The sequence below is a fragment of the Pongo pygmaeus genome, chromosome X, assembly GCF_028885625.2.
Source record: "Pongo pygmaeus isolate AG05252 chromosome X, NHGRI_mPonPyg2-v2.0_pri, whole genome shotgun sequence".
NCBI lineage: Eukaryota > Metazoa > Chordata > Mammalia > Primates > Hominidae > Pongo > Pongo pygmaeus.
In genome coordinates, this window is record NC_072396.2 from 20,574,839 (window position 1) to 20,596,776 (window position 21,938).

General features: G+C 44.5%; 1 protein-coding gene across 10 annotated transcripts in view; it reads right to left on the minus strand.

Annotated features, from left to right (window-relative positions):
- MAP7D2 (MAP7 domain containing 2) overlaps nucleotides 1–21,938 on the minus strand; it is a 110,005-nt gene that overhangs the window by 41,563 nt on the left and 46,504 nt on the right. For 3 of the 10 annotated variants that reach the window (XM_054471468.2, XM_054471469.2, XM_054471471.2), the window contains exons 2-5: nucleotides 15,465–15,542; nucleotides 14,151–14,314; nucleotides 7,507–7,618; nucleotides 3,681–3,791 (exon numbers count right to left, since the gene is read on the minus strand). In XM_054471468.2, coding sequence (XP_054327443.1) covers nucleotides 3,681–3,791; nucleotides 7,507–7,618; nucleotides 14,151–14,314; nucleotides 15,465–15,542 — 465 coding nt within the window. Of the gene's footprint in view, nucleotides 1–1,640; nucleotides 1,764–3,680; nucleotides 3,792–6,553; nucleotides 6,653–7,506; nucleotides 7,619–14,150; nucleotides 14,315–15,464; nucleotides 15,543–21,938 lie in introns of all 10 variants that reach the window. The other 7 variants (XM_054471463.2, XM_063660178.1, XM_054471467.2 and 4 more) reach the window with 4 other exon arrangements.

The following is a 21,938-nucleotide window of genomic DNA, read 5'->3' on the forward strand; positions in this document are numbered from 1 at the left end:
ATAGAAGCATACAATTTGTGGCCTTTTGCAACTGGTTTCTTTCACTTAGCGTATTTTCAAGGTTCATCCATCTTGTGGCATGTGTCTGTATTTTTTTTTTTTTTTTTTTGAGATGGAGTCTCGCTCTGTCACCCAAGCTGGAGTACAGTGGTGCAGTCTCGGCTCACTACAGTCTCCACCTCCTGGGCTCAAGTGATTCTCCTGTCTCAGCCTCCCGAGTAGCTGGGATTACAGGTGTGCACCACCACACCCAGCTAATTTTTGTATTTTTAGTAGAGATGGGGTTTCACTATGTTGGCCATGCTGGTCTCGAACTCCCTACCTCAAGTGAACCGCCCACCTTGGCCTCCCAAAGTGCTGGGATTACAGGCATGAGCCACCACGCCTGGCCTGTATTTCTTTTTATAGCTGAATAATATTCTACTTTATGGGTATATCACATTTTGTTTCCACTTTGTGGCTATTGTGAATAAGTTTTTGTGCAAACATATGTTTTTAATTTCCTTGGCTGTATACCTAGGAGTAGAACTGCTGGGTCGTATGGGAACTCTATGCTTAAGTTTCTGAGGAATGGTCAGACTGTGTTCTACCATAGCTGCATCATTTTACATTCCCACCAGCAGTGTGTTAGGGAAGAGTGTCTCCACACCTCCACCAACACGTGGTTATTTCCCCTTTAAAAAAAAATTCTAGTCATCCTAGTGGGTGTAAAGTGGCATCCCACTATGGTTTTGATTTGCATTTCCCTAATGATTAATTATGTTGAGCATCTTATGAACTTATTAGCTATCTGTACAACTTATTTGCAGAAACAGTGTAACTGTATGGAAGCAGCTACAACTAGGCAGAAGTTTTATCTCATTTATGTATCATCACAACTGAGTACACTATCTGGAGAACAGAGAGTAGACCTGACCTTAGGTGGACACAGTGCTGCTCATCTGGAAACAAAGAGAATGCCAGCCCCCACAAATCCTGACATGATGACTTGATCTGCTTTGATAAAGGCAGGGCTTTGATGGTCTGGTCCAGTGTTTCTCAGACTTCAATGTGCAGGCTGGGTGGGGCCTTCCAACCAAGCTCCTAGATGCTGCTGCCATTGCTGGTCTATGGATCACCTTTTGAGTAGTGAGGCTAGAAACTTCTGTTGAGCTTTCATTCTGTGCTAATCATTGTGCTATCTCATTTGCATGCACTCTCTCATTTAATCTTCACAATAATTTAAAATAGCTCCATCTTATAGACGAGAAAACTGAGGCTTAAAGGAGTTAATTAACTTACCCCCAATGGTGAGAGCTAGTGAGTGGTAGAGCTGGCTATGGGACACCCCAGACTGGTCTACAGGCTATTTTGCCACACCATCTCTTAAGAAAAATCTACTAACCTCTGGAGTTCATCAAGTGGGGTTTTCTTCCCCTAAAGAACATGCTCTCACACTCATAAGATAATTTACTCACCTCTGTGACACTCAAAAGAAACATAAAACAGCAAAACACTGGTATAAGATGTTATTAACCAATGAAGACTTTTCGCAAAGCCAGCAAATAGGAAGCAAAATCCAAAAATTCAGGAGTAACTCCTAGACTGACCAACACTTCTTCGGGCATTTTCCTTGGTGTTACCAGCTTAGCCTCTTTTACCTGAATCACTGGCCTGCCCAGAGAGCATGACTGAAGCTCTGCTTCTGGCTAAAGAAGACTGTGTGGGTGTCAACAGTCGCGAAACAAGAATGGCTTCCATTGGACTAAGGTGCATGCGATGAGCTGAGGGATGGAATCAAATGAAAATTTTAAAAAGCAAAACTAAAACAAAACAAAATAAAACATTTAAACAACACAATGCATGGTGCAAATTAACTTTCGGGTGGCAGAACGTGGAAAATAAAAATATTTGAACAAAGGATGGATTTGGAATTTGTCATAGTAAAATAAAACAAATAATGTGTCCTTTAGAGTTTGGGAGAGTGCATTAATTGTCACTAGGTACCAAAATCCATTTAACATGCTATTGCAGTACAGTGACCTGTATCACTCAGAGAATTAGCCCACCTCCCAGATGTAATATGGACTCAGGAAATCATTTATGGCCAGGCATGGTGGCTCATTGCTTGTTATCCCAGCACTTTGGGAGGCCAAGGCAGTCGGGTCACTTGAACTCAAGAATTTGAGACCACCCTAGGCAACGTGGCGAAACCTCGTCTCTACAAAAAATGCAAAAAAATTAGCTGGGCATGGTGACATGCGCCTGTACTCCCAGCTACTTGAGGCTGAAGTGAGAGGATGGCTTGAGCCCGGGAGGCAGAGTTTGCAGTGAGCCAAGGTTGTACCACTGCACTCTAGCCTGTGCAACAGAGAGCCTGTCTCAAAAAAAAAAAAAAAACCAAAAACCAAAAACCAAAAAAAAACCTTTACTCCAAGTAGAAAACAAATTATGCCTATAAAACACTTGTTTTAGGTCCTGCGCTAAGAAGCATTTCATAACACACTGATTTTTAAATAAAATGTCATCTTCTAATAGTATAAAAATACATCTTTTCCTACTTTTTACATGTCAATAAGGGTAAAAATTAAGTGAGAGGCACAAAAATACAGCCAACTGATTATCAGCTTTAATGAAAGACAGTAGTATTCATAATCTGGAAGTCAATGACCAAAATATTTAGATCAGTTTTGAATGTATTATATATGGCAATGAATTAACTTTTCCCTCACTCTGTATTCAGCTCTTCATCACTTCCAGGTTCCTGGTGCTTACCATGAACTGCATCACAGATCAGTAGCGTTATGAACCTTATAGGGTCTCTGACACACATAATATGCTTCTGGGATAGAGGTACAAGGTCAATGTCACTGGAAATAACCAGGAAGGCACACCAGCCTCTGCCAAGTCGCAACCAGCCTTTTGCTCTGCCCTTGGTGATAACTTGTGCTAAACACTCCACTGGCACCTGATACTTCTTCAGTGTTGCTTTAGAATAAACATTTAGTGCATGGAGAGCTTCCCTCATTTCCTTAACCTGTATACTCTGAAAGGTATAAACAGACTTTCAGTGACTTATCTGAGCCTTTGTGAGAATGCAGACCGTGTTAAATCTACTCAGGTTCTGGAACTGGCACACGTCCCATACACATCATCTCCCAACTCAAAACAGAGTGCCACCCAACCTTTTCCTCTTTTAGAGGCCTCATTAGTTCTGTGCTTCTCTTTTCATCTGCAAAATGGGCAGGCCTATAAACCACAGATGAGTGCAGAACCCCATTTTTTCACATATCTAAGCCTCCCATGTAACTATAACTTATCAATTCTGCTCTTTCTGGCTAATCAACTGTATTCCATCATTGACCAGGCAGTTACTTTAATGGTCACATCTGCCCACTGGTTAATTAATTCCTGGGCAGGATAACTCCTACATGCAATGTGGAAAACAGAACAGTCTCTTTCAGACTTGGAGACTGCATTAATTCTTGCCTCTATTCAACAACGACCTGGCTCTAAAGAGCCGTGCCACGTTCCAAAGTCCCATTGACAAGGCCCTAGGGCTCCCACATTCAGACCACAAGACTAGGACAATGATGGTATCTGCAGAAGGCTCAAGAGGAGACTCTCACAAAGACAAACGTTAAGATGCTCACACCAGAAAAGAAACAAACTGGAGAGACCAAGTCTACATGTTCACTTGCCTCGGTCTGGGGAATAGGATATTGCCACGGTGGATGAAGACAGGCGTTTACTCATGGGAGGCTCCGTCGGCTTTGGCAAACTCATAGTTGATGTTGAAAGTTTGTCACATGCTGCAGAGAAATGCATTAAAGACATTGGTATTCATCACACTACTGTAGAACCGAGAAACACATATCCCAAAGTGTCCTTCCTGTCCTCATCCACGCACCTCCTAAATGCTGTGGCACAGCATGCTCTGCTTTCATCATCCTGGCATCTCATTATCCTAATCTAAAAATGCCCAGGCTACAGCAGCCCTTGGTCTGCAGCAAGATCTCTGCAACTTCTTCACTGTGTTGTCATCTTCAATTTCAAATGTTCAACCTCACTCAACTGTTCAACTAAAGCCGTGTTAATCCCACCAACAAATCATTTTCTTTTGTCTAGGGATTTTTGAGCATGCTCATGTCACACAAAAACAAAACCAACTTGGACCCAGAGACAAATCACCACTGGAAAACGCCCTATGGTCTGACTGTCACCGCTTGCTGAAAGCGACTCTTTTATGAAGGTTATCTGTAGCTCAGGTTGGAGAGAGATGAAATCCGTCCTCTCAGAGTTGTATTTAAAGCAGAACGGCCTCTTTAGCAGTTGGTTTTCCTTTTCTTACTTAGTAAGAGACACATCAAAATGGTCCTTTTGCAAATGCTTTAACTGTTTGAGGTTAGGATTTTAACAGGCGACCCTGAGTTTGGTGTTCTTACATTCCAGTCATTATTTCAGACAGTAAACAAAGAGATGCTGACAGTGCCCTGCCAAGCTATGTTAGAGCCTGAGGCCAAAAGAAAAATGTGTGCTCTTGGTTGTAGAAAAAGCAAACTCATCAATTATATTTTCAAAATCTACTCCTCTGCTCATCGTGTTTTCACATGAGAACTGTCATAAGAACTGCCACGTTCTATAATTTCTGCTGACCAAATGACAATCTTAAATAATTTTTTTTTTTTTTTTGAGACAGAGTCTTGCTCTGTCTCCCAGGCTAGAGTGCAGTGGCACGATCTCGGCTCACTGCAACCTCCGCCTCCCGGGTTCAAGTGATTCTCCTGCCTCAGCCTCCTGAGTAGCTGGGATTACAGGTGCATGCCACCACGCCCAGCTAATTTTTGTATGTTTAATAGAGACGGTGTTTCACCATGTTGGCCAGGATGGTCTCAATCTCTTGACCTCGTGATCTGCCTCAGCCTCCCAAAGTGCTGGGATTACAGGCATGAGCCACTGCACCTGGCCCAATAATTTTTAATTAACTAAAGCTGAAGTAAAAGTATAATAAATTTGATTTGTGTAGAAATAAAACTATTTAAAGTTGAAATTATATGAGTTTTAATACTCTTTTCAATTTTTCCATATTTTAAACTACTTTAATGTTTTGAAAAAATTAAACATTAGAAATTAAATAAAACCATGTATATAGGAGTACACATTTTCCCTTTTGCTTCAGGCTCTGATATGCTCAGCATGGCACCAGTCTTTAGAAATTTGTTGTTTATTATGGATTGTTTTGCATTAATTTTGATTTTAAAAAATATCACATTAAGATATTATTTTATCTTTATTACTGAGATTTTTGGCACTCCCTTAAATTGTGTGCTCTAGTCAAGCACTGCACTCATTTCACCCTGGCCCGGGCCCTGGGTGCTGATTCCCAGTGGGTGATTACTCCACCTCTCTGCACCTTTCTTTTTTCTTTTTTTTTTTTTCAAGACAGAGTCTTGCTCCGTTGCCCAGGCTGGAGTGCACTGGTACGATCTCACTGCAACCTCTGCCTCCCGGGTTCAAGCAATTCTCTAGCCTCAGCCTCCTGAGTAGCTGGGGCTCCAGGAACCCGCCACCACACTTGACTAATTTTTGTATTTTTAGTAGAGGCGTGGTTTCACCATGTTGGCCAGGCTGGTCTTGAACTACTGACATCAAGCAATCTGCCTGCCTCAGCCTCCCAAAGTGCTGGGATTACAGGCACAAGCCACCACGCCCAGCCCCCCTGCACCTTTCTTAGGGGCAAAGTCAGTGCCCACACTAGAGGTAACTCTGCTTGTGCAGCAAAATTGCTGTTACGAAGCACCCCCAGTAAGGATTATTCATTGTCAAAAGAATGTCAGAAACCAAGGATATTGATTCCTACTGCTAATATGACCTTCCGCATTGCTGGTAAATATTGCATCCCTTTTACAGCTTTTTTTTTTTTTTTTTTTTTTTGCCAGTTGAAGATGGATTGAATTTCTAAAGTCATTATTAAATGGAAACAAAGTTTGGCTAGTTCTGTTCTTGATCTAGACCAGAGGAGTTTCCCAGGCCTGTATACAAAACAGATAGCCTATTAGATAAAATCAAGCACAAAGTCAAATTATCTAATTATTTGGATTACCAGTGTTAGCACTGATAAACTCCCTACCACTCCCTCTCAAACACCTCTCCAGGAATCTATCACTTTAACACTAAGCCCAAGTTTTCCATTCAGAACTCCGGGTGATTACAGGTTTTGGTAACCAGAAGTAATCAGAATGCCCTACTACTTAATGTCTACAACAGATGATGAAGAGATTGTTAAAGATCTGAATGTGCAAAAATCCAACACTGACAAGATTTTCAAGGCAGACGTTAGTGAGTTGAGGATGAAACGTCTCCAGGGCACTAAGATGTAAGGCATGCACTGCTCTATAATGACAGAGAAACAAAGAAATATGGGCATGTCATTCACATTGCTAGGGAAAAAAAAACTGTGATAGGCCAGACTAAGAAACCAATTGTAAAACTGCTTGACACAGACATGGTGATGGGGGAGGATGATCAGAACAGTTATCACAAAATGCTATGGCACAGTGATGCTCGGATATACCGTTGGTGGACTCGGCAGCTGCGGCAGTGGTCCCTGCATCCGGAGGGAGGGTGCTGGCTGCTAAACCTAGAGGAGGGGGTGGGGTATTTTCTGATTCACCTACACAGCAAAAAATCAGAGCAAAGAGAGGTAAAAGAAAAAAGTCCCAATTTCTTGTTGCTTCTTAGTTTCTAATTAGGAAATTAGAAAAAGTAACTGAAATGGGTTGTTGACTTTTCAAAAAAGAAAAAATAAAGTATATTTACTGCCCAAAGGTGAAAAGCACAATGCAGCAAAGTCAAGAACTGTCCTGTAAACTCAAATTCATTTGCTCTCAGATAGAGCTAGTACACACCTCCTGCATAATAGAATGCTAAGATCGCTGAAATGTAGTGAGACACTGAAAAGAAGGAAAGGCCATCCAGAGACTAGTAACAATCCATATATTAAATTATACATTTGAAAATTTAAAGATGAGTATGAACTGGTAATGAAATAAGTCACCTTGAAACAAAGTCGAAAAAGCAACAAAAATTTAAAATGAAGCAGGAAATAGTCCAGCCCTTTTTGGAGGGTAACTGCCACTCTGCTTTTCCTGATCACATCTGGAACAGTGACAGAGCCTCCTGCCGTTTCCCTCCCCCGAAGTCAGACCATCCCTGGGCTTGCCAGCTGGGCCCGGCTCACTGGGCTCTGCGTTCAAAGTCTTTTCTTTTGCTCTCCCTCAAAGCCCAGTTTTTGTGTCAACTGCTGTTTGCTATCATGAAGAATGCACAGATCCCCTTCATAACAAATGCATGCATAGGAATCTTGGCAGTTTTAAACATCACATCTGAAAGTGGTGCCTCTGAAAAGCTATGCAAAGTGCAAAGCATCCCCCAGATCCTGGAGACACCCAGCGGTGCCCATAATCCCCTGCCTGCTCCATTATTTCCCACCCAGGACCTGAAATACATGGGCAACCCTTCACTCACCATCATGTCCTCCGGGTCCAATGGCCAGTGGTGCTCCCCACGAATACTTCTTTTTCAGCTCCAGCTGCTGTGTGCGCTCCAGGGACCGGCGCATCATCGCCTCCAGCCGTTCCTACACAGTTCGTGTAAGGCAAGTGTTAACAAGATTAACTACCCAGCCCCACCACACTGCCTGCTGCCTCAGTGCACGGTGTGAGTCACCAAATGGGGCTTTCTGTGCTCAGCATCCAAAACCCAGGCATACGTGCTCTCTCTGCCACACCAGCGTGTTCTGAGTAGGTGGAGAGTAAACAATGCGGCTAGGCTAGCACTGGCTCTCAACCCAAACACCGTGCGTCCTGTCCCCTCCCCTCCCTGGGGAGAAGCTGTCCTAGGAATAATGCCCAATAAGCATTAACTCCTTGAGGTCTATCTCAAGCCATTTTGCCCTATCCAGGAGAGCTGGAATTCTGCTCCAGAACCAAGAGCATCCTTTCTAGTTAAAAGCATACAACATTTTGCTTTGAGAAAATTTTAATGCAAATATAATTTGAGTTTTTGGGGTGATACATGACACTGAGATCTATTTTGCAAAGCTGCATTTTCATCTTAGAACTTCTTAAAGGGGAACCAACTGTTTTACATAGTGTGACACTTTTCTGCTATATAGTAATCTGGGATAATATTGCATATTTCAAAATTTTCAAGAGGCAAGAGTAAAGAACCTTCTGGCCACAAAAAAAAAAAAAAAAAAAAAAAAGCATCCACGCGTTCCCAGAGTTACTTAGGTGGAGGAGGCAGAGAGGCAGAACCCAATAATTTTTAACCAGAAGAGAAAAACAACCATTAGGCTTTGGCTTCTCTCGTAACAGTATTTATCAAAAACACTCTCCTGTATTACCCAAATTGTTACTTTCATAAAGTTGTCCTTGGTGCTGCGGTGAAGGTGCTCTAATTCTGCACTCCCCACCACCTCCATGACACTGCAAATACCAACTCCTCTCCCTATCTCCACTGGAGAAGGCCTGAGCTAGCAGTTATAATGACACCCTTTTGCCCTCATAAAACCCAACCCTGAGGTGCTCCAGGAACTGGGCTGATCATAGCCTGATTCTAAAACAAAAAGATGCAATTGTCATGGCTTAAAAAAACACACACAGAAGCAAAATTAATTTAGGACATCATCAACTGAGTAACCATGACTTAAAGATCAGGAAAAGGCTCCTTTATGTCACACTTACTAGAAACGTATAAAGGTCACTTAATAGGTATCTGGATTTATCCCTTCTGTCTATACCAGAGGGATGCAATGAGGATCTGGCTTCTCCACATCTCAGCCTCCTCTGCATAATTTTTCTCTGAATAGCACTTTTTGCTAAGAGACTGCCTCTCCAGGGACCTGTGAGCAGAAAGGCGGATTTTTACCTCCTGTAAGTCTTAGATTTGTATTAGCTATTAACTGTGCTCTTGTTTTTGGCCTGAGACTCTACAATCATGAGTATGCATGCCTTGGCAGAGTCCAGTCCTCACGACCCTGGCCCATTAAACGATGATAGCCAACTCTGGCAGTCTGCCTGATAAAAGCTGGGGCTTGGAAGGAAGAGGACTTCTCTGCCATGTGATGCCTGAAGTATAGCCACTCGAGATTGGGGCTGAATAGTATTTCATTACACGGTTTTTAACGTAAAGTATTTAACCAATGACCTAACTGAAGTGTTGAAACCTTTCATCCTAGAGTGAATTAAGTATTGGGTGGGTTACGGTAGATTTCCTACATGCCAGAAGGACCTCACAAAGTGGTCCCTTCTCTACTAGGGGACCAATGAGAACAAAGAATAGTGAGCTTCACTGAACCAGCCTGACCACTGATCAGCTATCTGGGGGGCACCCTTGTAAGGGAATGAGTGCTCACCGAAAGCCAGACCTGCCCCTGGACTTTTCAGTGGCCTCTAGAAAAACTACCCCTGCCATCCATCCCCAGTCCACTGAGCTGCTCCAAATCCCACCACTGGAGATTCATTCCTTCAGACCTTGAGGAGGCTGATGAAAACACAGCTGTCCCTGAGAGAAAGACACACTCACTTTGTATCACCCACTTTTGGAGAGATGATGAGAAATAGATGATAAGCAAGTTCTAAGAGAAGAGGATTTATGGAACCCCAAAAAGTCAGAATGGGGTGATTCATACATACAGAAAACAAAACTCGTCCAGTGCACAAGTTAGTCCTGTATAGATCAGTATTGCCTCGTGTTTGTGTGTACCTTTTTGTTCCTTCATAGGATGAAACAGAAAGGATCTCAGATTTGGAATCAGGAGGTAAGGATTCAAATCCCACCTCTGCCTGACACTTTTTATCCCTGTGACCTTGAGCTAACATTTCAGTCCTAGGCTTCAGTTTCCTTGCCTATAAAATGGGGATGAGCTTAGTAAGTCCTTAACCAAAGCTAAGTGAATCTGAATTTAAAGAGGAAGATTCTTATCAGGACCATTTAGAGCAATAGTTCTCAAATCTGAGAGATCAGGTAGGAGAATCCCCTGGAGGAATTATTAAAACCCTGGGGTTTATCCCCAGAGTTTCTGAGTCAATAGGTCTGGGGTGGAGCCTGCTGAGAATCTGCATTTCTAACAAGTTCCCAGGTGCTGCTGGTCATGGGACCCCCAAGCAAGAGCCACTGGTTAGAGGAAAGGCTGAGCAACAGAAAGTGAGCAAGAGAAAGTTCCATCACATTAGAAAAGCAGTATTAATAAATATCAGAACTGCATACTGCAATTCCTGCCAAGTTCTGGTTCTCCTGAGTATCATCTGATAATCAACAGAGGATGGGGAAAGGGCAAGGCAAATCCTTGTCCCTAGAATCTCCTCTATTAGGTAGGGCTTAGTGGAAGGGTGGAAGGAAGGAAGGAAGGAAGGAAAGATAGGAAGGAAGGAAAGATAGGAAGGAAGGAAGGATAGGAAGGAAGGAAGGATAGATAGGAAGGAAGGAAAGATAGGAAGGAAGGATAGACAGGAAGGAAGGAAGGAAGGAAAGGGAGATAAGGAAGGAAAGAAGGAAGAAGCGAGCCTCACACTTGCTGCCTTGAGCTCTGGCTTTAGATCTGTCTGGATGAATTTGGAGAATCACGACCAAGGTGACCCCGCTGAACTGGCTGAACAGTATTAAAGGTTGCCAGCAGGGCTCATTCCAGACACTGTTACTCAGACAGCAGTCTTTGGCAGGAATGGGTGGTAGGGGGTGGCTGTGCCTCTTCAACTGCCACTATATGTGTTCTTTTTTTTTTTTTTTTTTTTTTTTTGAGACAGAGTCTTGCTTTGTCACCTAGGCTGGAGTGCAGTGGTGCGATCTCTGCTCACTGCAACCTCCACCTCCTAGGTTCAAGTGATTCTCTCACCTCAGCCTCCTAAGTAACTGGGATTACAGGTGAGCACCACCAAGCCTGTCTAATTTTTGTATTTTTAGTAGAGATGGGTTTTCACCATGTTGGCCAGGCTGGTCTTGAACTCCTGACCTCAGGTGATCCACCTGCCTCGGCTCCCCAAAGTGCTGGGATTACAGGCATAAGCCACCATGCCCGGCCCATTACATGTGTTCTGGGGATGACACTGCAGGGACACACCCCCAGCGGTCCTCAGCAGGGAAGTGTGCAGAAAAGAAAGAAAGAAAGAAAAGAAAAGAAAAGAAAAAGAAAGAAAAAAGAAAAGAAAGAAAGAAAAGAAAGAAAGAAAGAGACAGACAGACAGACAGACAGACGGAAAGGGAAAGGCCTTTTTCTCTTTTCTGTTTAGCATAAGGAACATGAAGTTGGCTTTTCCAAATCCAATTTTCCAGGGCCACTGGTCAGGAAGCTATACTGCTCTGAGAATGGGCTGGCATACTGTGTTGTCAGCCCTAACACAGGTGACAGGAACTTGTTCTGGTAGCTTGGTTCCTGGGAGCTGTGTGGCACGTGAAGGTTCTAAGAACTTACCTTAAGGAGTAGGTGGCCTCCAGCAAGAGAATGAGTTTAAGGTCAGGGTGTCAAGTGGACAGTAGAACCACCCCACCCCTCCCTGGGACAGGCCTGACTAGCTTCTACCTCTGCCAACTCTTAAGACCTCTGAGAGACAGGCCATTGGTGGTACCCACTTCTGCCCTGGCACAGACATGAGGGGTTATCAAGAGTGATATCATGGCAACCATAGGGATACAGAGCCAGGGCAGGGCTGGGGTGGGGTCAACAGGCCTCTCGTGAGCTCCTAAGTATCAGACCCAGAGAGGCAGGATTTGGTGGGCAACAAACACTTTCCAACAGGCTAGAGAAGTAAAATGGCCTGCATAGGATGAATGATCTTCCTGCAGAGGCTTTTCTCTGGCTGACAGAGACAGAACATGACAAAAGAAAAAAAAAAAAAGACTTCAATCTGACACTGAGAAGAGAATGGAGAACACCCACAGCCAGGCACTGAGCAGGCTGCAGCCCTCCCAGAGCTCCCCTTGAACCACAGGGGCCAGTGCAGAGGGTTTCCTTTGAAGAGGGGCTTCCGTAATGCAGGCTGATCCCTTCTTCCTAAATGTCACCCACGAGAATGCCAAAAAGGCCTCTGTGCCAGCAGAGCACCGACCCAATGTAGCTAACAAGCCAGCCTGTGTGTGGCAAGTCCCTAAGCTACACCTGGGTCCCCTGGGACCCTGAGGACAGGAGCAGGTGGCAGAAGGAGGCTGCTGTTTCCTTGGGTTGCTACACAACCACAGGAGGCCCAGCCCTCAGCCCTGCCCTGCTGCGCCCAGGGAGAAGAGGGAACCAAGCTCAGCTTGGGCTGACAAGGGTCGATTGGGCAGCCTCCTGCTTCCCTCCACCACATTAGGGGTGCAAGGAAGCACACAAATAGAAAATTACCCATAAGGGAAACCACAAAAGATTCAGCTGCATCAGGACCAACCATATGGCATAAAACTCCCTCACCTCCAAGAAGGGGGAGCCGGACTACTTAATTTAACATGCCTCCAGCACTAATGTTCTGTAGAGAAAAATTATAAACAGAAATTGCCTCAAAAGCAGCCCCCAGTGACAATGCATATGTCAGAGCATGGGAAGTGTCTTATGTGACTTCACAGTACCCCTTCCTGGAAGCAGCAGTAACAAGCTTTCAAAATGGAGAGATCATGGAGGAACAGGACAAGCTCTAAGTCATCAAGGAATGGAGGATGGGAAGAAAATGGGTGAGTCCAGCAACTCTTGACAAACACAGAAGTTAGGAAAGGAGAAATCTGTCCCAAGTTACCAAAACAGCCTATTATACTGTGGCTTTTTCCCATCTACTGACTCTGTTTCATAAGCTTTTGTGGGTAGCTCCCTCTTGACCTTGCTTTAGCCAAGCTCAGCTGAAGTAACTAAACAGAATGTAACATTCCTGAACGATTACTCTGTGCTAGGTGCTTTGCTGGGCACTTTTACAAAAGTCACCTCTTTTAATTCCTGTAACTACCTCTGTTTTGGGCTAAGGAGACAGAGTTAGAGGGGCATGTGACTTGCCTCTGGCCACTAGCTGCTCAGTGGTAGAGCTGGCACTGGAGCTGACATTTGAACTGGGAGCAGATGAAGGCACAGCAATCAGACTGCAGCCAGTAATGGTGAACCATAGCTAAGACACTGGCTTAGACCTCATTTTCTAAGAGGAGGAAAGAAATCACCATGAAAGGGTGCTTCTTGGGCAAAGATGGGTCTGACAGTGTGTGTGCTTTCGTATGTGTTCTTTAAAAAAAAAAGAAGGAAGGGGTAAATACATACAGTGATAAACAACCGTTCAGAGATTTTAAAAAATACTGAATTTGTACAAACATCTTTATATCTTATAGTGTTGGAGATTACCAAACTTCTATATTGTTCATACTAAAAGATGAATCATTATACCTTATGAATAAAAAATTATCATCAACTGACATAAGGTTTTTATTACACCCTAAAAATATAATCGTGAAGAAAATCTATAATACAAATATGCTTTCTAAATATATTTTCAAAATTTAGTAATAAAGAACTCTGTAGGGGTAATTATGTGCCATTTCTTTTTTAAAAGGTAACTGGAAAGAGCAATTAAAGCAAAGAACTACATTAAAATTTAAATATATTAGCATCTTGGTATTTGAGGGTAGACTAATTTGCCAGTAGCAACTGACAGGATCACATTGTTCTCAACCTCACAAGCTCTTGTTCTGGCCTTGTGCCTGCCCTGAGGCATGAACTCCCATCTGTAACCCTCAGATTCACATCACCCAGCCGCTATCCACAATCTCCTCTGAGTCTTTTTTTTTCCCCCTATCTACTAGACCACCAGGGACCCTTTGAGTCTTAGAGTCAGAAAAGGTTATGACTAGAAGAGGCATTGGAGACTGCCAAATCCAACCCTCACTTCACAGACACACAAATCACGGCCCAGAGAAGCCAACCAGTTTGCCCAAGATCACACAGCAAAGTAACACCTGAGTTGAATGGATAAGTCTCTGCGGTTCTATGTTGCTGCTGCTTCCAGTTTCATGTCATGCTGCTGAAAGACGGCACGGGAGCCACCAAGGAGAAGGTGCATGGCAGGTCTCTCTCCTACCCCAGAGCTGGGCAGGATGACCAGGCACTCTGAGCACCCTGCTGAGGGGGCTGGAAGGTGGCGGAGGGTGCACCTGGGCCTTACCTCCTCCTCCCGGAGCTTCTGTTTCCTTTTCTCTTCCACAGCAGCTCTCTTCTGGTCCTCCCGCTGCCGCTGCTCTTCCAGTTTTCGCCATCGCTCCTCCATTTGCTTTTCGTACTGCAGCTTGGCTCTTTTCTGTTTTTCCAGGATCTGTTGCTCCCGAGCAGCTGGGGAAGGAAAGCAGAAGAGAGATGTCATTACCAGAGCATCCCATGCAGTTTGGATTAAGACCAAAAACACGGAAGCAAGAGCAGAGCCCTAAAAAGAGCCTGGTAGGATCCTAGCATGCAGTGATTGAGATAAAGGGTTCTGGTGCCTCTGCCACTAGCTGGGTAACCCTAAGCATGTTAGCTAGATCATCTCTCTGCCTCGGTTTCCTCCTCTACAATGTGGGAACAGTCATGTTTGCCACATCACAGTGTTGTTAAGATTGAACAAGATGATGACTGTGAAGTTCACAGCAAGTGCCTCCCCACGTGGGAGCTATGACTATGACGGCTGTCATTAAGTCAAACTTGTGCATAATGGCTAAACTATATGCTAGGTTGAGCAATGATGCTTATAAGGCTACGTTCATTCAAAAGCAGTTTAACTGTGTGTGCACCAAGCACCAGACACTGAGCTAAGTCAGGGGGTAAAACACATGAATAAAATTTGCCTTATCCTCAAGGCATTTACTAAGGGGCCCTTAATTCCACCTAGCCAAGGCAAGGAAGGGTTCCCTGGAGGAGGCAATGCTTGTACCGACCAGCAAGAGGCAGTGAAGAAGAGAAGAACCTAAAAGCTCCTCATTTGTCTCAATGCAATGGGGAAACGTTATCTCCCTCAGCATCCTGTGAAGAACACTCTGCACTAATCTGTCTACAGCCTGCAAGAGGCAAGACAGCCTTTCTCAACCAGGGCTCTCTATCCTAAAATATAAAATGACTCAAGTGCTGATTTTCTCAGTTCTCCTGAGGATGGCCCTTTTAGATTCCCAAGAGAGAACCCGAGGGAGTGTACACAGTTGACACTTGAAGGTGTTAGGACTTCCTTAGGTCAGGGGCAGCGACTGTTTCTCTTTCTTCAATATCATATCTGCAGACCCTAACACAGTGGCTAGAACACAGCAGAGGTTCAATGTTTGCCGAGTGAACTATTCTGAGAATTACCTATTTGTGAACATGCCAGTTGCAGTATACGTTCACGCCTGATTCTTCATGTTCATCTAGCAATTGTCCTAGTTCCCATTCATTCACAAATTTCTAAGAATCTTCAGAAAAGACACCACCATATCTCCACTCCCTTGGACCAAAATAGCCAAAGTGCATAACTTACCCAGACATTTTTCTCTTTCTTCTCGTCTTTCTTTGGCCAATCTCTGCCTCTCATCTGATTTCAAAAATCCCTCCATGCCTACAAAGGAGAAAACTAGATGATGTTTCAGTTCTTCACTCTTTCCCTATCTGCTAAGTACTATAGGCAACTGGGCACGGCACCCGAGTCTGATTGCATGTGCGCATCATCCATCTCCACCAATTCAACCAAAGGAGGTCCAATTTGTCACTCTCCATGACACACACAGCCGAGGGGCAGCAGCTACCACTTTCGCATGCATCTGCCAAGCTATCCTGTAGTTGGGCCAACATCAGCCCCAGAGGACAAAGCCCCTTCCCTAATCCTTTGCCCCTAGGCAGACAAGGGGTCAGAAAGTACAGTGACAGACGGGCCTGGCAGTGTGCAGAGAAGCCCACTAGGCCTCGTCTAGTCAGGCTCCCAGGCCTGGAGCAGGACCACCTGGGGGAGAGGAGAAGCACAATAATGGACAAAATTTTGAATACTACTCATTACACAGACACTGAACATTTTACTTTTTTTTTTTTTTTTTTTTTTGAGACAGCGTCTCACTCTGTCGCCTGGGCTGGAATGCAGTGGCGCGACCTTGGCTCACTGCAACCTCTGCCTCCCAGGTTCAAGCGATTCTCCTGCCTCAGCCTCTCGAGTAGCTGGGATTACAGGTGCGTGCAACCACGCATGGCTAATTTTTGTATTTTTAGTAGAGATGGGGCTTCATCATGTTGGCCAGGCTAGTCTCAAACTCCTGACCTCAGGTGATTCGCCCACCTTGGCCTCCCAAAGTGCTGGGATTACAGGCATGAGCCACTGTGCCCGGCCTGCTTTCTGAAAGGAGCCAACATATGAGCTCCTTGGGTGAGCACTACGAAAGAAAACACTCAACTTCAATTTTGGTTCTGCCAAGTTTGTGCCAATGTCAATCTTAGTATCTTAGAATCATCCAAATATCTACAACAAATAAGATGGAACAAATGACAACTTCCCCGAAAATGTCTGAGAAATATCCCTGGAGCTTTTCATCTCCAACCAACCCCTGCAGAACCCTAAAGGGCTTTCTAAATAAAAGATTAAATGGATCTTCATGATCATTTTAGGATTACATTAGGATTACAAATAATTTACTGCACTCTGTTACAACTGGACCCAGTGTATTATCTATATAATATTTAAACACACCATTCTGTAGAAGTCAGCTTTCATGTTAATATAACCAGGTTCACTTCCCCAGCATCTGTGCCTTCCTCTCTGGGAGCATCACAAGCTGGCATCATAGTGTGCCTTGCTGCCACAGCAACCTGTGCTTCTTCTAAGGAGGTTCCTGCTGCTGTCCAGGAGGGAGGCCTGAAGGCCTGGCCCACAGTGTAGGCAGTGGGAATGAGGAAGGGGGGATGGCGTGACAAACACTGGATTGTCATGATTCCCCACATACATCTGGTTTTGCAGCCTAGATTATATATCAGGGATATTAAAATGAGATAAGTACTAGAAAAATCCAAGTGCCATTCTTAATTTTGTTTTTAGTCATCTCTTAATCATTATGACACTATCAACAATATGAACGTCATCAAAAATTTAAAGGCCAACTCCTCAGCTCATTCCAGCCACCCCGCAATCTGACTCCAAACTCTTTTCCCAACTTGACCTCAGCACTGCCCTTTCTCCCATGCACCTTCCAGCTCATGCCATCCCTTATTCTACCCTGCTCCACCTGTTTAAACCCTGCCCATCTTCAAGACCCCCACAGTCCCCCAGCCCTGTGATGCTCTGTGCTCCCACATGGTTTGAGGACTCTTATTCTGCTCTCTCTGTAACTCAGTCTCCCCTGGTGTGTTCCAGAGCCATGTGTGGCTGATGCAACTCTGGGTCTATACAGCTCCGGCCACTGTCCTCTTACATGGTGGCCCCAATGTGTGCACACAATGCTCAGAGGCAGGTGTGAAGTTAGTGGAAGGGGAATAAGCATAGAAAATCAGGTTTCTTTTTTCTCTAAACACAGTCAGGTTCTAGTGTCTACCTCAAGAGTCTGATTAATAAGAATTAGTTCTGTGTGAAAAGTTACAAAGAAAAGCCTAGGACGCCTAGACAGATGCTCTCATCGGCACCTACACAAACTCACCCACCCAGGCAGGGCCTGAACCTAGCTCTGTACTGCCCATGCTGCCCTCTAGGTGTTCATGGGCCTGCTTCGTATCTAAAGTAAGCCTGAAAATGGCTGAAAGCGCTCTTCAAACAGAGGGAAAAAAGAAAAACAGAGAAGAAAAAGGGCCAAACACACTTGAAACTGCCCACATTACCTTGAGGCTTTACAGAGGCTGCTTGTTCCACAGACATGCATGATTTTAGGCCGCCCTCTCATGGACACACATGAGAGTCACACCTTCAAATCATCTTTCCAGAAAATCTTTATCATGCTCACCATCATCATCACCAGCATCATCATAATAAGAGGTAATAACTGAGCAGTTCCCAAGGACAAAGTGCACTGCTCAGACTTTCTTAGCCCAACCACCCTATGATGACAGAGGTGCTGTGATGATCCTTGTCTTACAGGTGTAGAAACAGAGGCACTTGAAGCCAGATTCCAAAGCAAGAAACTGACTTCAGGACCCAGTTTAAAAACCATTAAATTTTTTTTTCCTAATGTCTCACATCTGGCTGAAAGGACCCACATTCTTAGTTACCGCTTTTCTATGCTGCTTCCCTGGCACAGGAAGAAATGTAACACCTTGGTCTTAGTGGTGTAACCAAGTGATGCACGCAGGGAACAAATCCTAACCTGGCCCCAAGAATGAGCTTGCAAATCTAAAGAGAAGTCGAGTGTGACTCATTAGAGAAGTATGAGGTAAGCAGTACTGTGAGCCAAGCACTGGCCCAGCTGGACACAGATGTGGTCCCTGTCCAGGCAGGCTAATTAGCAGCTTCCTCCTCACACTAGTGGTTTGAAAATGTTTGCTCAGCAATGTTTTAGGGCTGATGCTGGGTGGGGAAGGGGTTACAGAGGACCCTGGGGGAAGCTGTAAGGCCTCTCCTTGCTCATGCCACAATGCATGGCCGTCTCTTTCTTTTTTAAATTCAGCTTTATCCCACTGAAAGGGGTGGAGTGACTCAAACAGCCCAACATGGGCAATGTGGAATCTCTGTGTTCATTGGGTAGCCATGAGCTATACATGGCTATTTAAATTTCATATCAAAATTAAGTACAGTTACAGTTCAGTTCTTTAGTCACACTGGGCACACTTTAGGCACTTAATAGCCACATGTGGCTGGCGGTTACCACCCTGCAGTGAGAAGCCTGGCAGCTCCCTCCTGTGATTCTCTCTCTGCACGTCTAGCTGCTCTGGGGCACATGTGGATAAGGAGGTCTGAGTTCAGTCGGGATTGAGATTTACTGGATGAGTAAAGCTTCTTCAACACAGCATCTGCTTCTTCTGCTTAATTGTTGAGCAAACACTTTGAGAATATCCATTCCAAGAGAAGCCAAATTAACTCATCTCCAGCTTCCACCTTCTGACTCTATATGTTTCTCCTAAAGGCTGTCGAAGAGCCCTTGAGCTCATTCTGAGGTAAGGAGGGCTGGAGCACAAACCATGGCCTCTAACAAATAAACCAGTTATTACCAAAACACAGCCAGATTTAAACCAGAGGAACTGAGGTAGATTACTGTGAACACTAACACCAGGAGATGCCCTCTAAAGACACAGTGTATCCAAGAAGTAATGCCTGATATGGTTTGGCTCTGTGTCCCCACCCAAATCTCATCTTGAATTGTACTCCCATAATTCCCAGGTGTTGTGGGAGGGAACTGGTGGGAGATAATTTGAATCACGGGGGCAGTATTCCCCATACTGTTCTCATGGTAGTGAATAAGTCTCACGAGATCTGATGGTTTTATTTCTGCATTTGCATCTTCCTCATTTTCTCTTGCCACTGCCACGTAAGAAATGCCTTTCGCCTCCCTCCATGATTTTGAGGCCTCCCCAGCCATTTGGAACTATAAGTCCAATTAAACCTCCTTTTCTTCCCAGTCCTGGATATGTCTTTATCAACAGTGTGAAAATAGGCTAACACAGTGCTGAATTCAGTTCCAAAAGGAAGTCTTTATGTATAGCCTGAAATCCTAAAATGTCTAACTTTCCTACCCAATCATCCTTTGTCCATGTGCCCTATTTGTGTGCATTTATCATCTTTTTTTTATCTTTTTGAGACAGGATATCACTCTGTTGGTTGCCCAAACTGGAGTACAGTGGCACGATCATGGCTCACTGCAGCCTCCAACTCTTGGGCTTAAGTGATCCTCCCACCTCAGCCTCCCATGTAGCTGGAACCACAGGTATGTGCCACCATGCCTGGCTAATTTTTTTATTTTTCAGTAGAGACAAGGTCTCCCTATGTTGCCCAGGCTAATGTTGGAACTCCTAGGCTAAAGCAATCCTCCTGCCTCAGCCTCCTAAAGTGCTGAGATTACAGGCATGAGCCACAGTCTATGGCCATCTCTTTCTTTTTTTAAAACCAGGGACCCAGTTTTACCTTTGAACTCCATAAGAACTTATGGAGAACAGATCCATGCCTACATGCTTGCCAGGGGTTGAGAGGGTAGGGGTGGGAGGGAAGTGGATGTCTATAAAAGGCATCATGAAATGTACTCTGTCTTGATTGTATCAGTGGTAACATCTTAGTTGTGATACTGTTCTATAGTTTTGTAGGATATTACCACTGGGGAGACCAGGTAAAGGGTACATGGGCTCTCTCTGCAATTTTTTTTTTTTTTTTTTTTTTTTTTGAGACAGGGTTTCACTCTGTCACCCAGGCTGGAGTGCAGTGGCACAATCAGCTCACTGCAGCCTCGAACTCCTGGGCCCAAGCGATCCTCTCACCTCAGCCTCCCATGTAGCTGGGACTATAGGCGTGTGTCACCATGCTCGGCTTTTTCTTTTCTTTCTTTTTTTTTTTTGAGACGGACTCTCGCTCTGTTGCCCAGGCTGGAGTGCAGTGGTGCGATCTCGGCTCACTGCAACCTCCACCTCCCGGGTTCAAGCAACTGTCCTGCCTCAGCCTCCTGAGGAGCTGGGATTACAGGCATGCGCCACCACGCCTGGTTAACTTTTGTATTTTTAGTAGAGACAGGGTTTCACCATGTTGGTCAGGCTGGTCTCAAACTCCTGACCTCATAATCTGCCCGCCTCGGCCTCCCAAAGTGTTGGGATTAAAGGCATGAGCCACCGTGCCTGGCCTCGGCAATTTTTTTCTTATTTATTTATTTATTTTTTTGTAGAGATGCAGTCTCACTATGTTGCCCAGGCTGATCTTGAACTCCTGGCCTCAAGCGGTCCTCCTGCCTCAGCTTCTCAAAATGTTGGGATTACAGGCATGAGCCACTGCACCCAGCCTATAATATTTCTTATAACTGCATGTGGATTGACAATGACCTCAAAATAGAAAAGTTTAATTATTTTTTTTTTAAATCTGGCCCAAATGTGAAGCTCTGGGAAGGACCTAAAGGGGATACCCTCTCAGAGATGCCCTACCCAGGAGAAGGACAAAGAGCACCCATGTCAGAGCCACCCCTTCCCCACTGTCGATGCAATAATGTTTCCCAGGGCAACAGCATCCAGGCAAACTTGCAACTCTGAAACAGAGGTCTTTTCCTGGGCAATTAATTCCTACAAAAAAAATGGAATAAAACAGGGATACTGAGCAGCCAAACAACTATTTTATGTTAACAGAAAAGCATAAAATCTCATACTTGACTGAGATCCTATTATCCCTGGGCTGCAGGAACACATTTTGAAAAACTAATTTTAAAATGAATTTTATTAGCTTGAAGTACTCTCCTATAGAATATTAATGACCTGATATTAGTCAATTATTCATGGTACTGATAAGAACCACTATCAAAATACAAAGTTTTAAAGGGAAGCCAGCTGTGTTCAACTTTGAAAAATTAATCACATTAAATGAATTTTAAAATAAACTTTCCGATCACACTCAGATTTGTGCAACTGCAATGTCCAGAAAAAAAGGGGAGGAGGAATGAAGAGCTCATCCAATAGGCAATACAAGGAACGGTCCTCACCTCCTCTGGGGAGCCATCCTGATCCCTTCAAGGGGTTGCCAGGCATCCTCTGCTCTGTGGACTCACAGGCACTGTTTCCCACCTTAGTGGTCACTATTGGTTGCACTGTGATGATCTGTTTAAGCACGTGGAGACCACCGCTTCTCAACTTTGGCTATACAATGGAATCACCTGGAGAGCTTTCAAAAATATAGATGCCTGGGTCTCCCTTCAGATTCTGATCTAGTCAGTCTTAGGTGTGGTTTAGGCACTGTTGCTTTAAAAGCCCCGCGTGTGATTCTAATATGCATCTAGACCTGACAACTGTCCGAGCCCACTGCTCACCACACTTGAACATGCATCAGAACCACCTGGAGGGCTTGCGAAAATGACTGCTGGACATC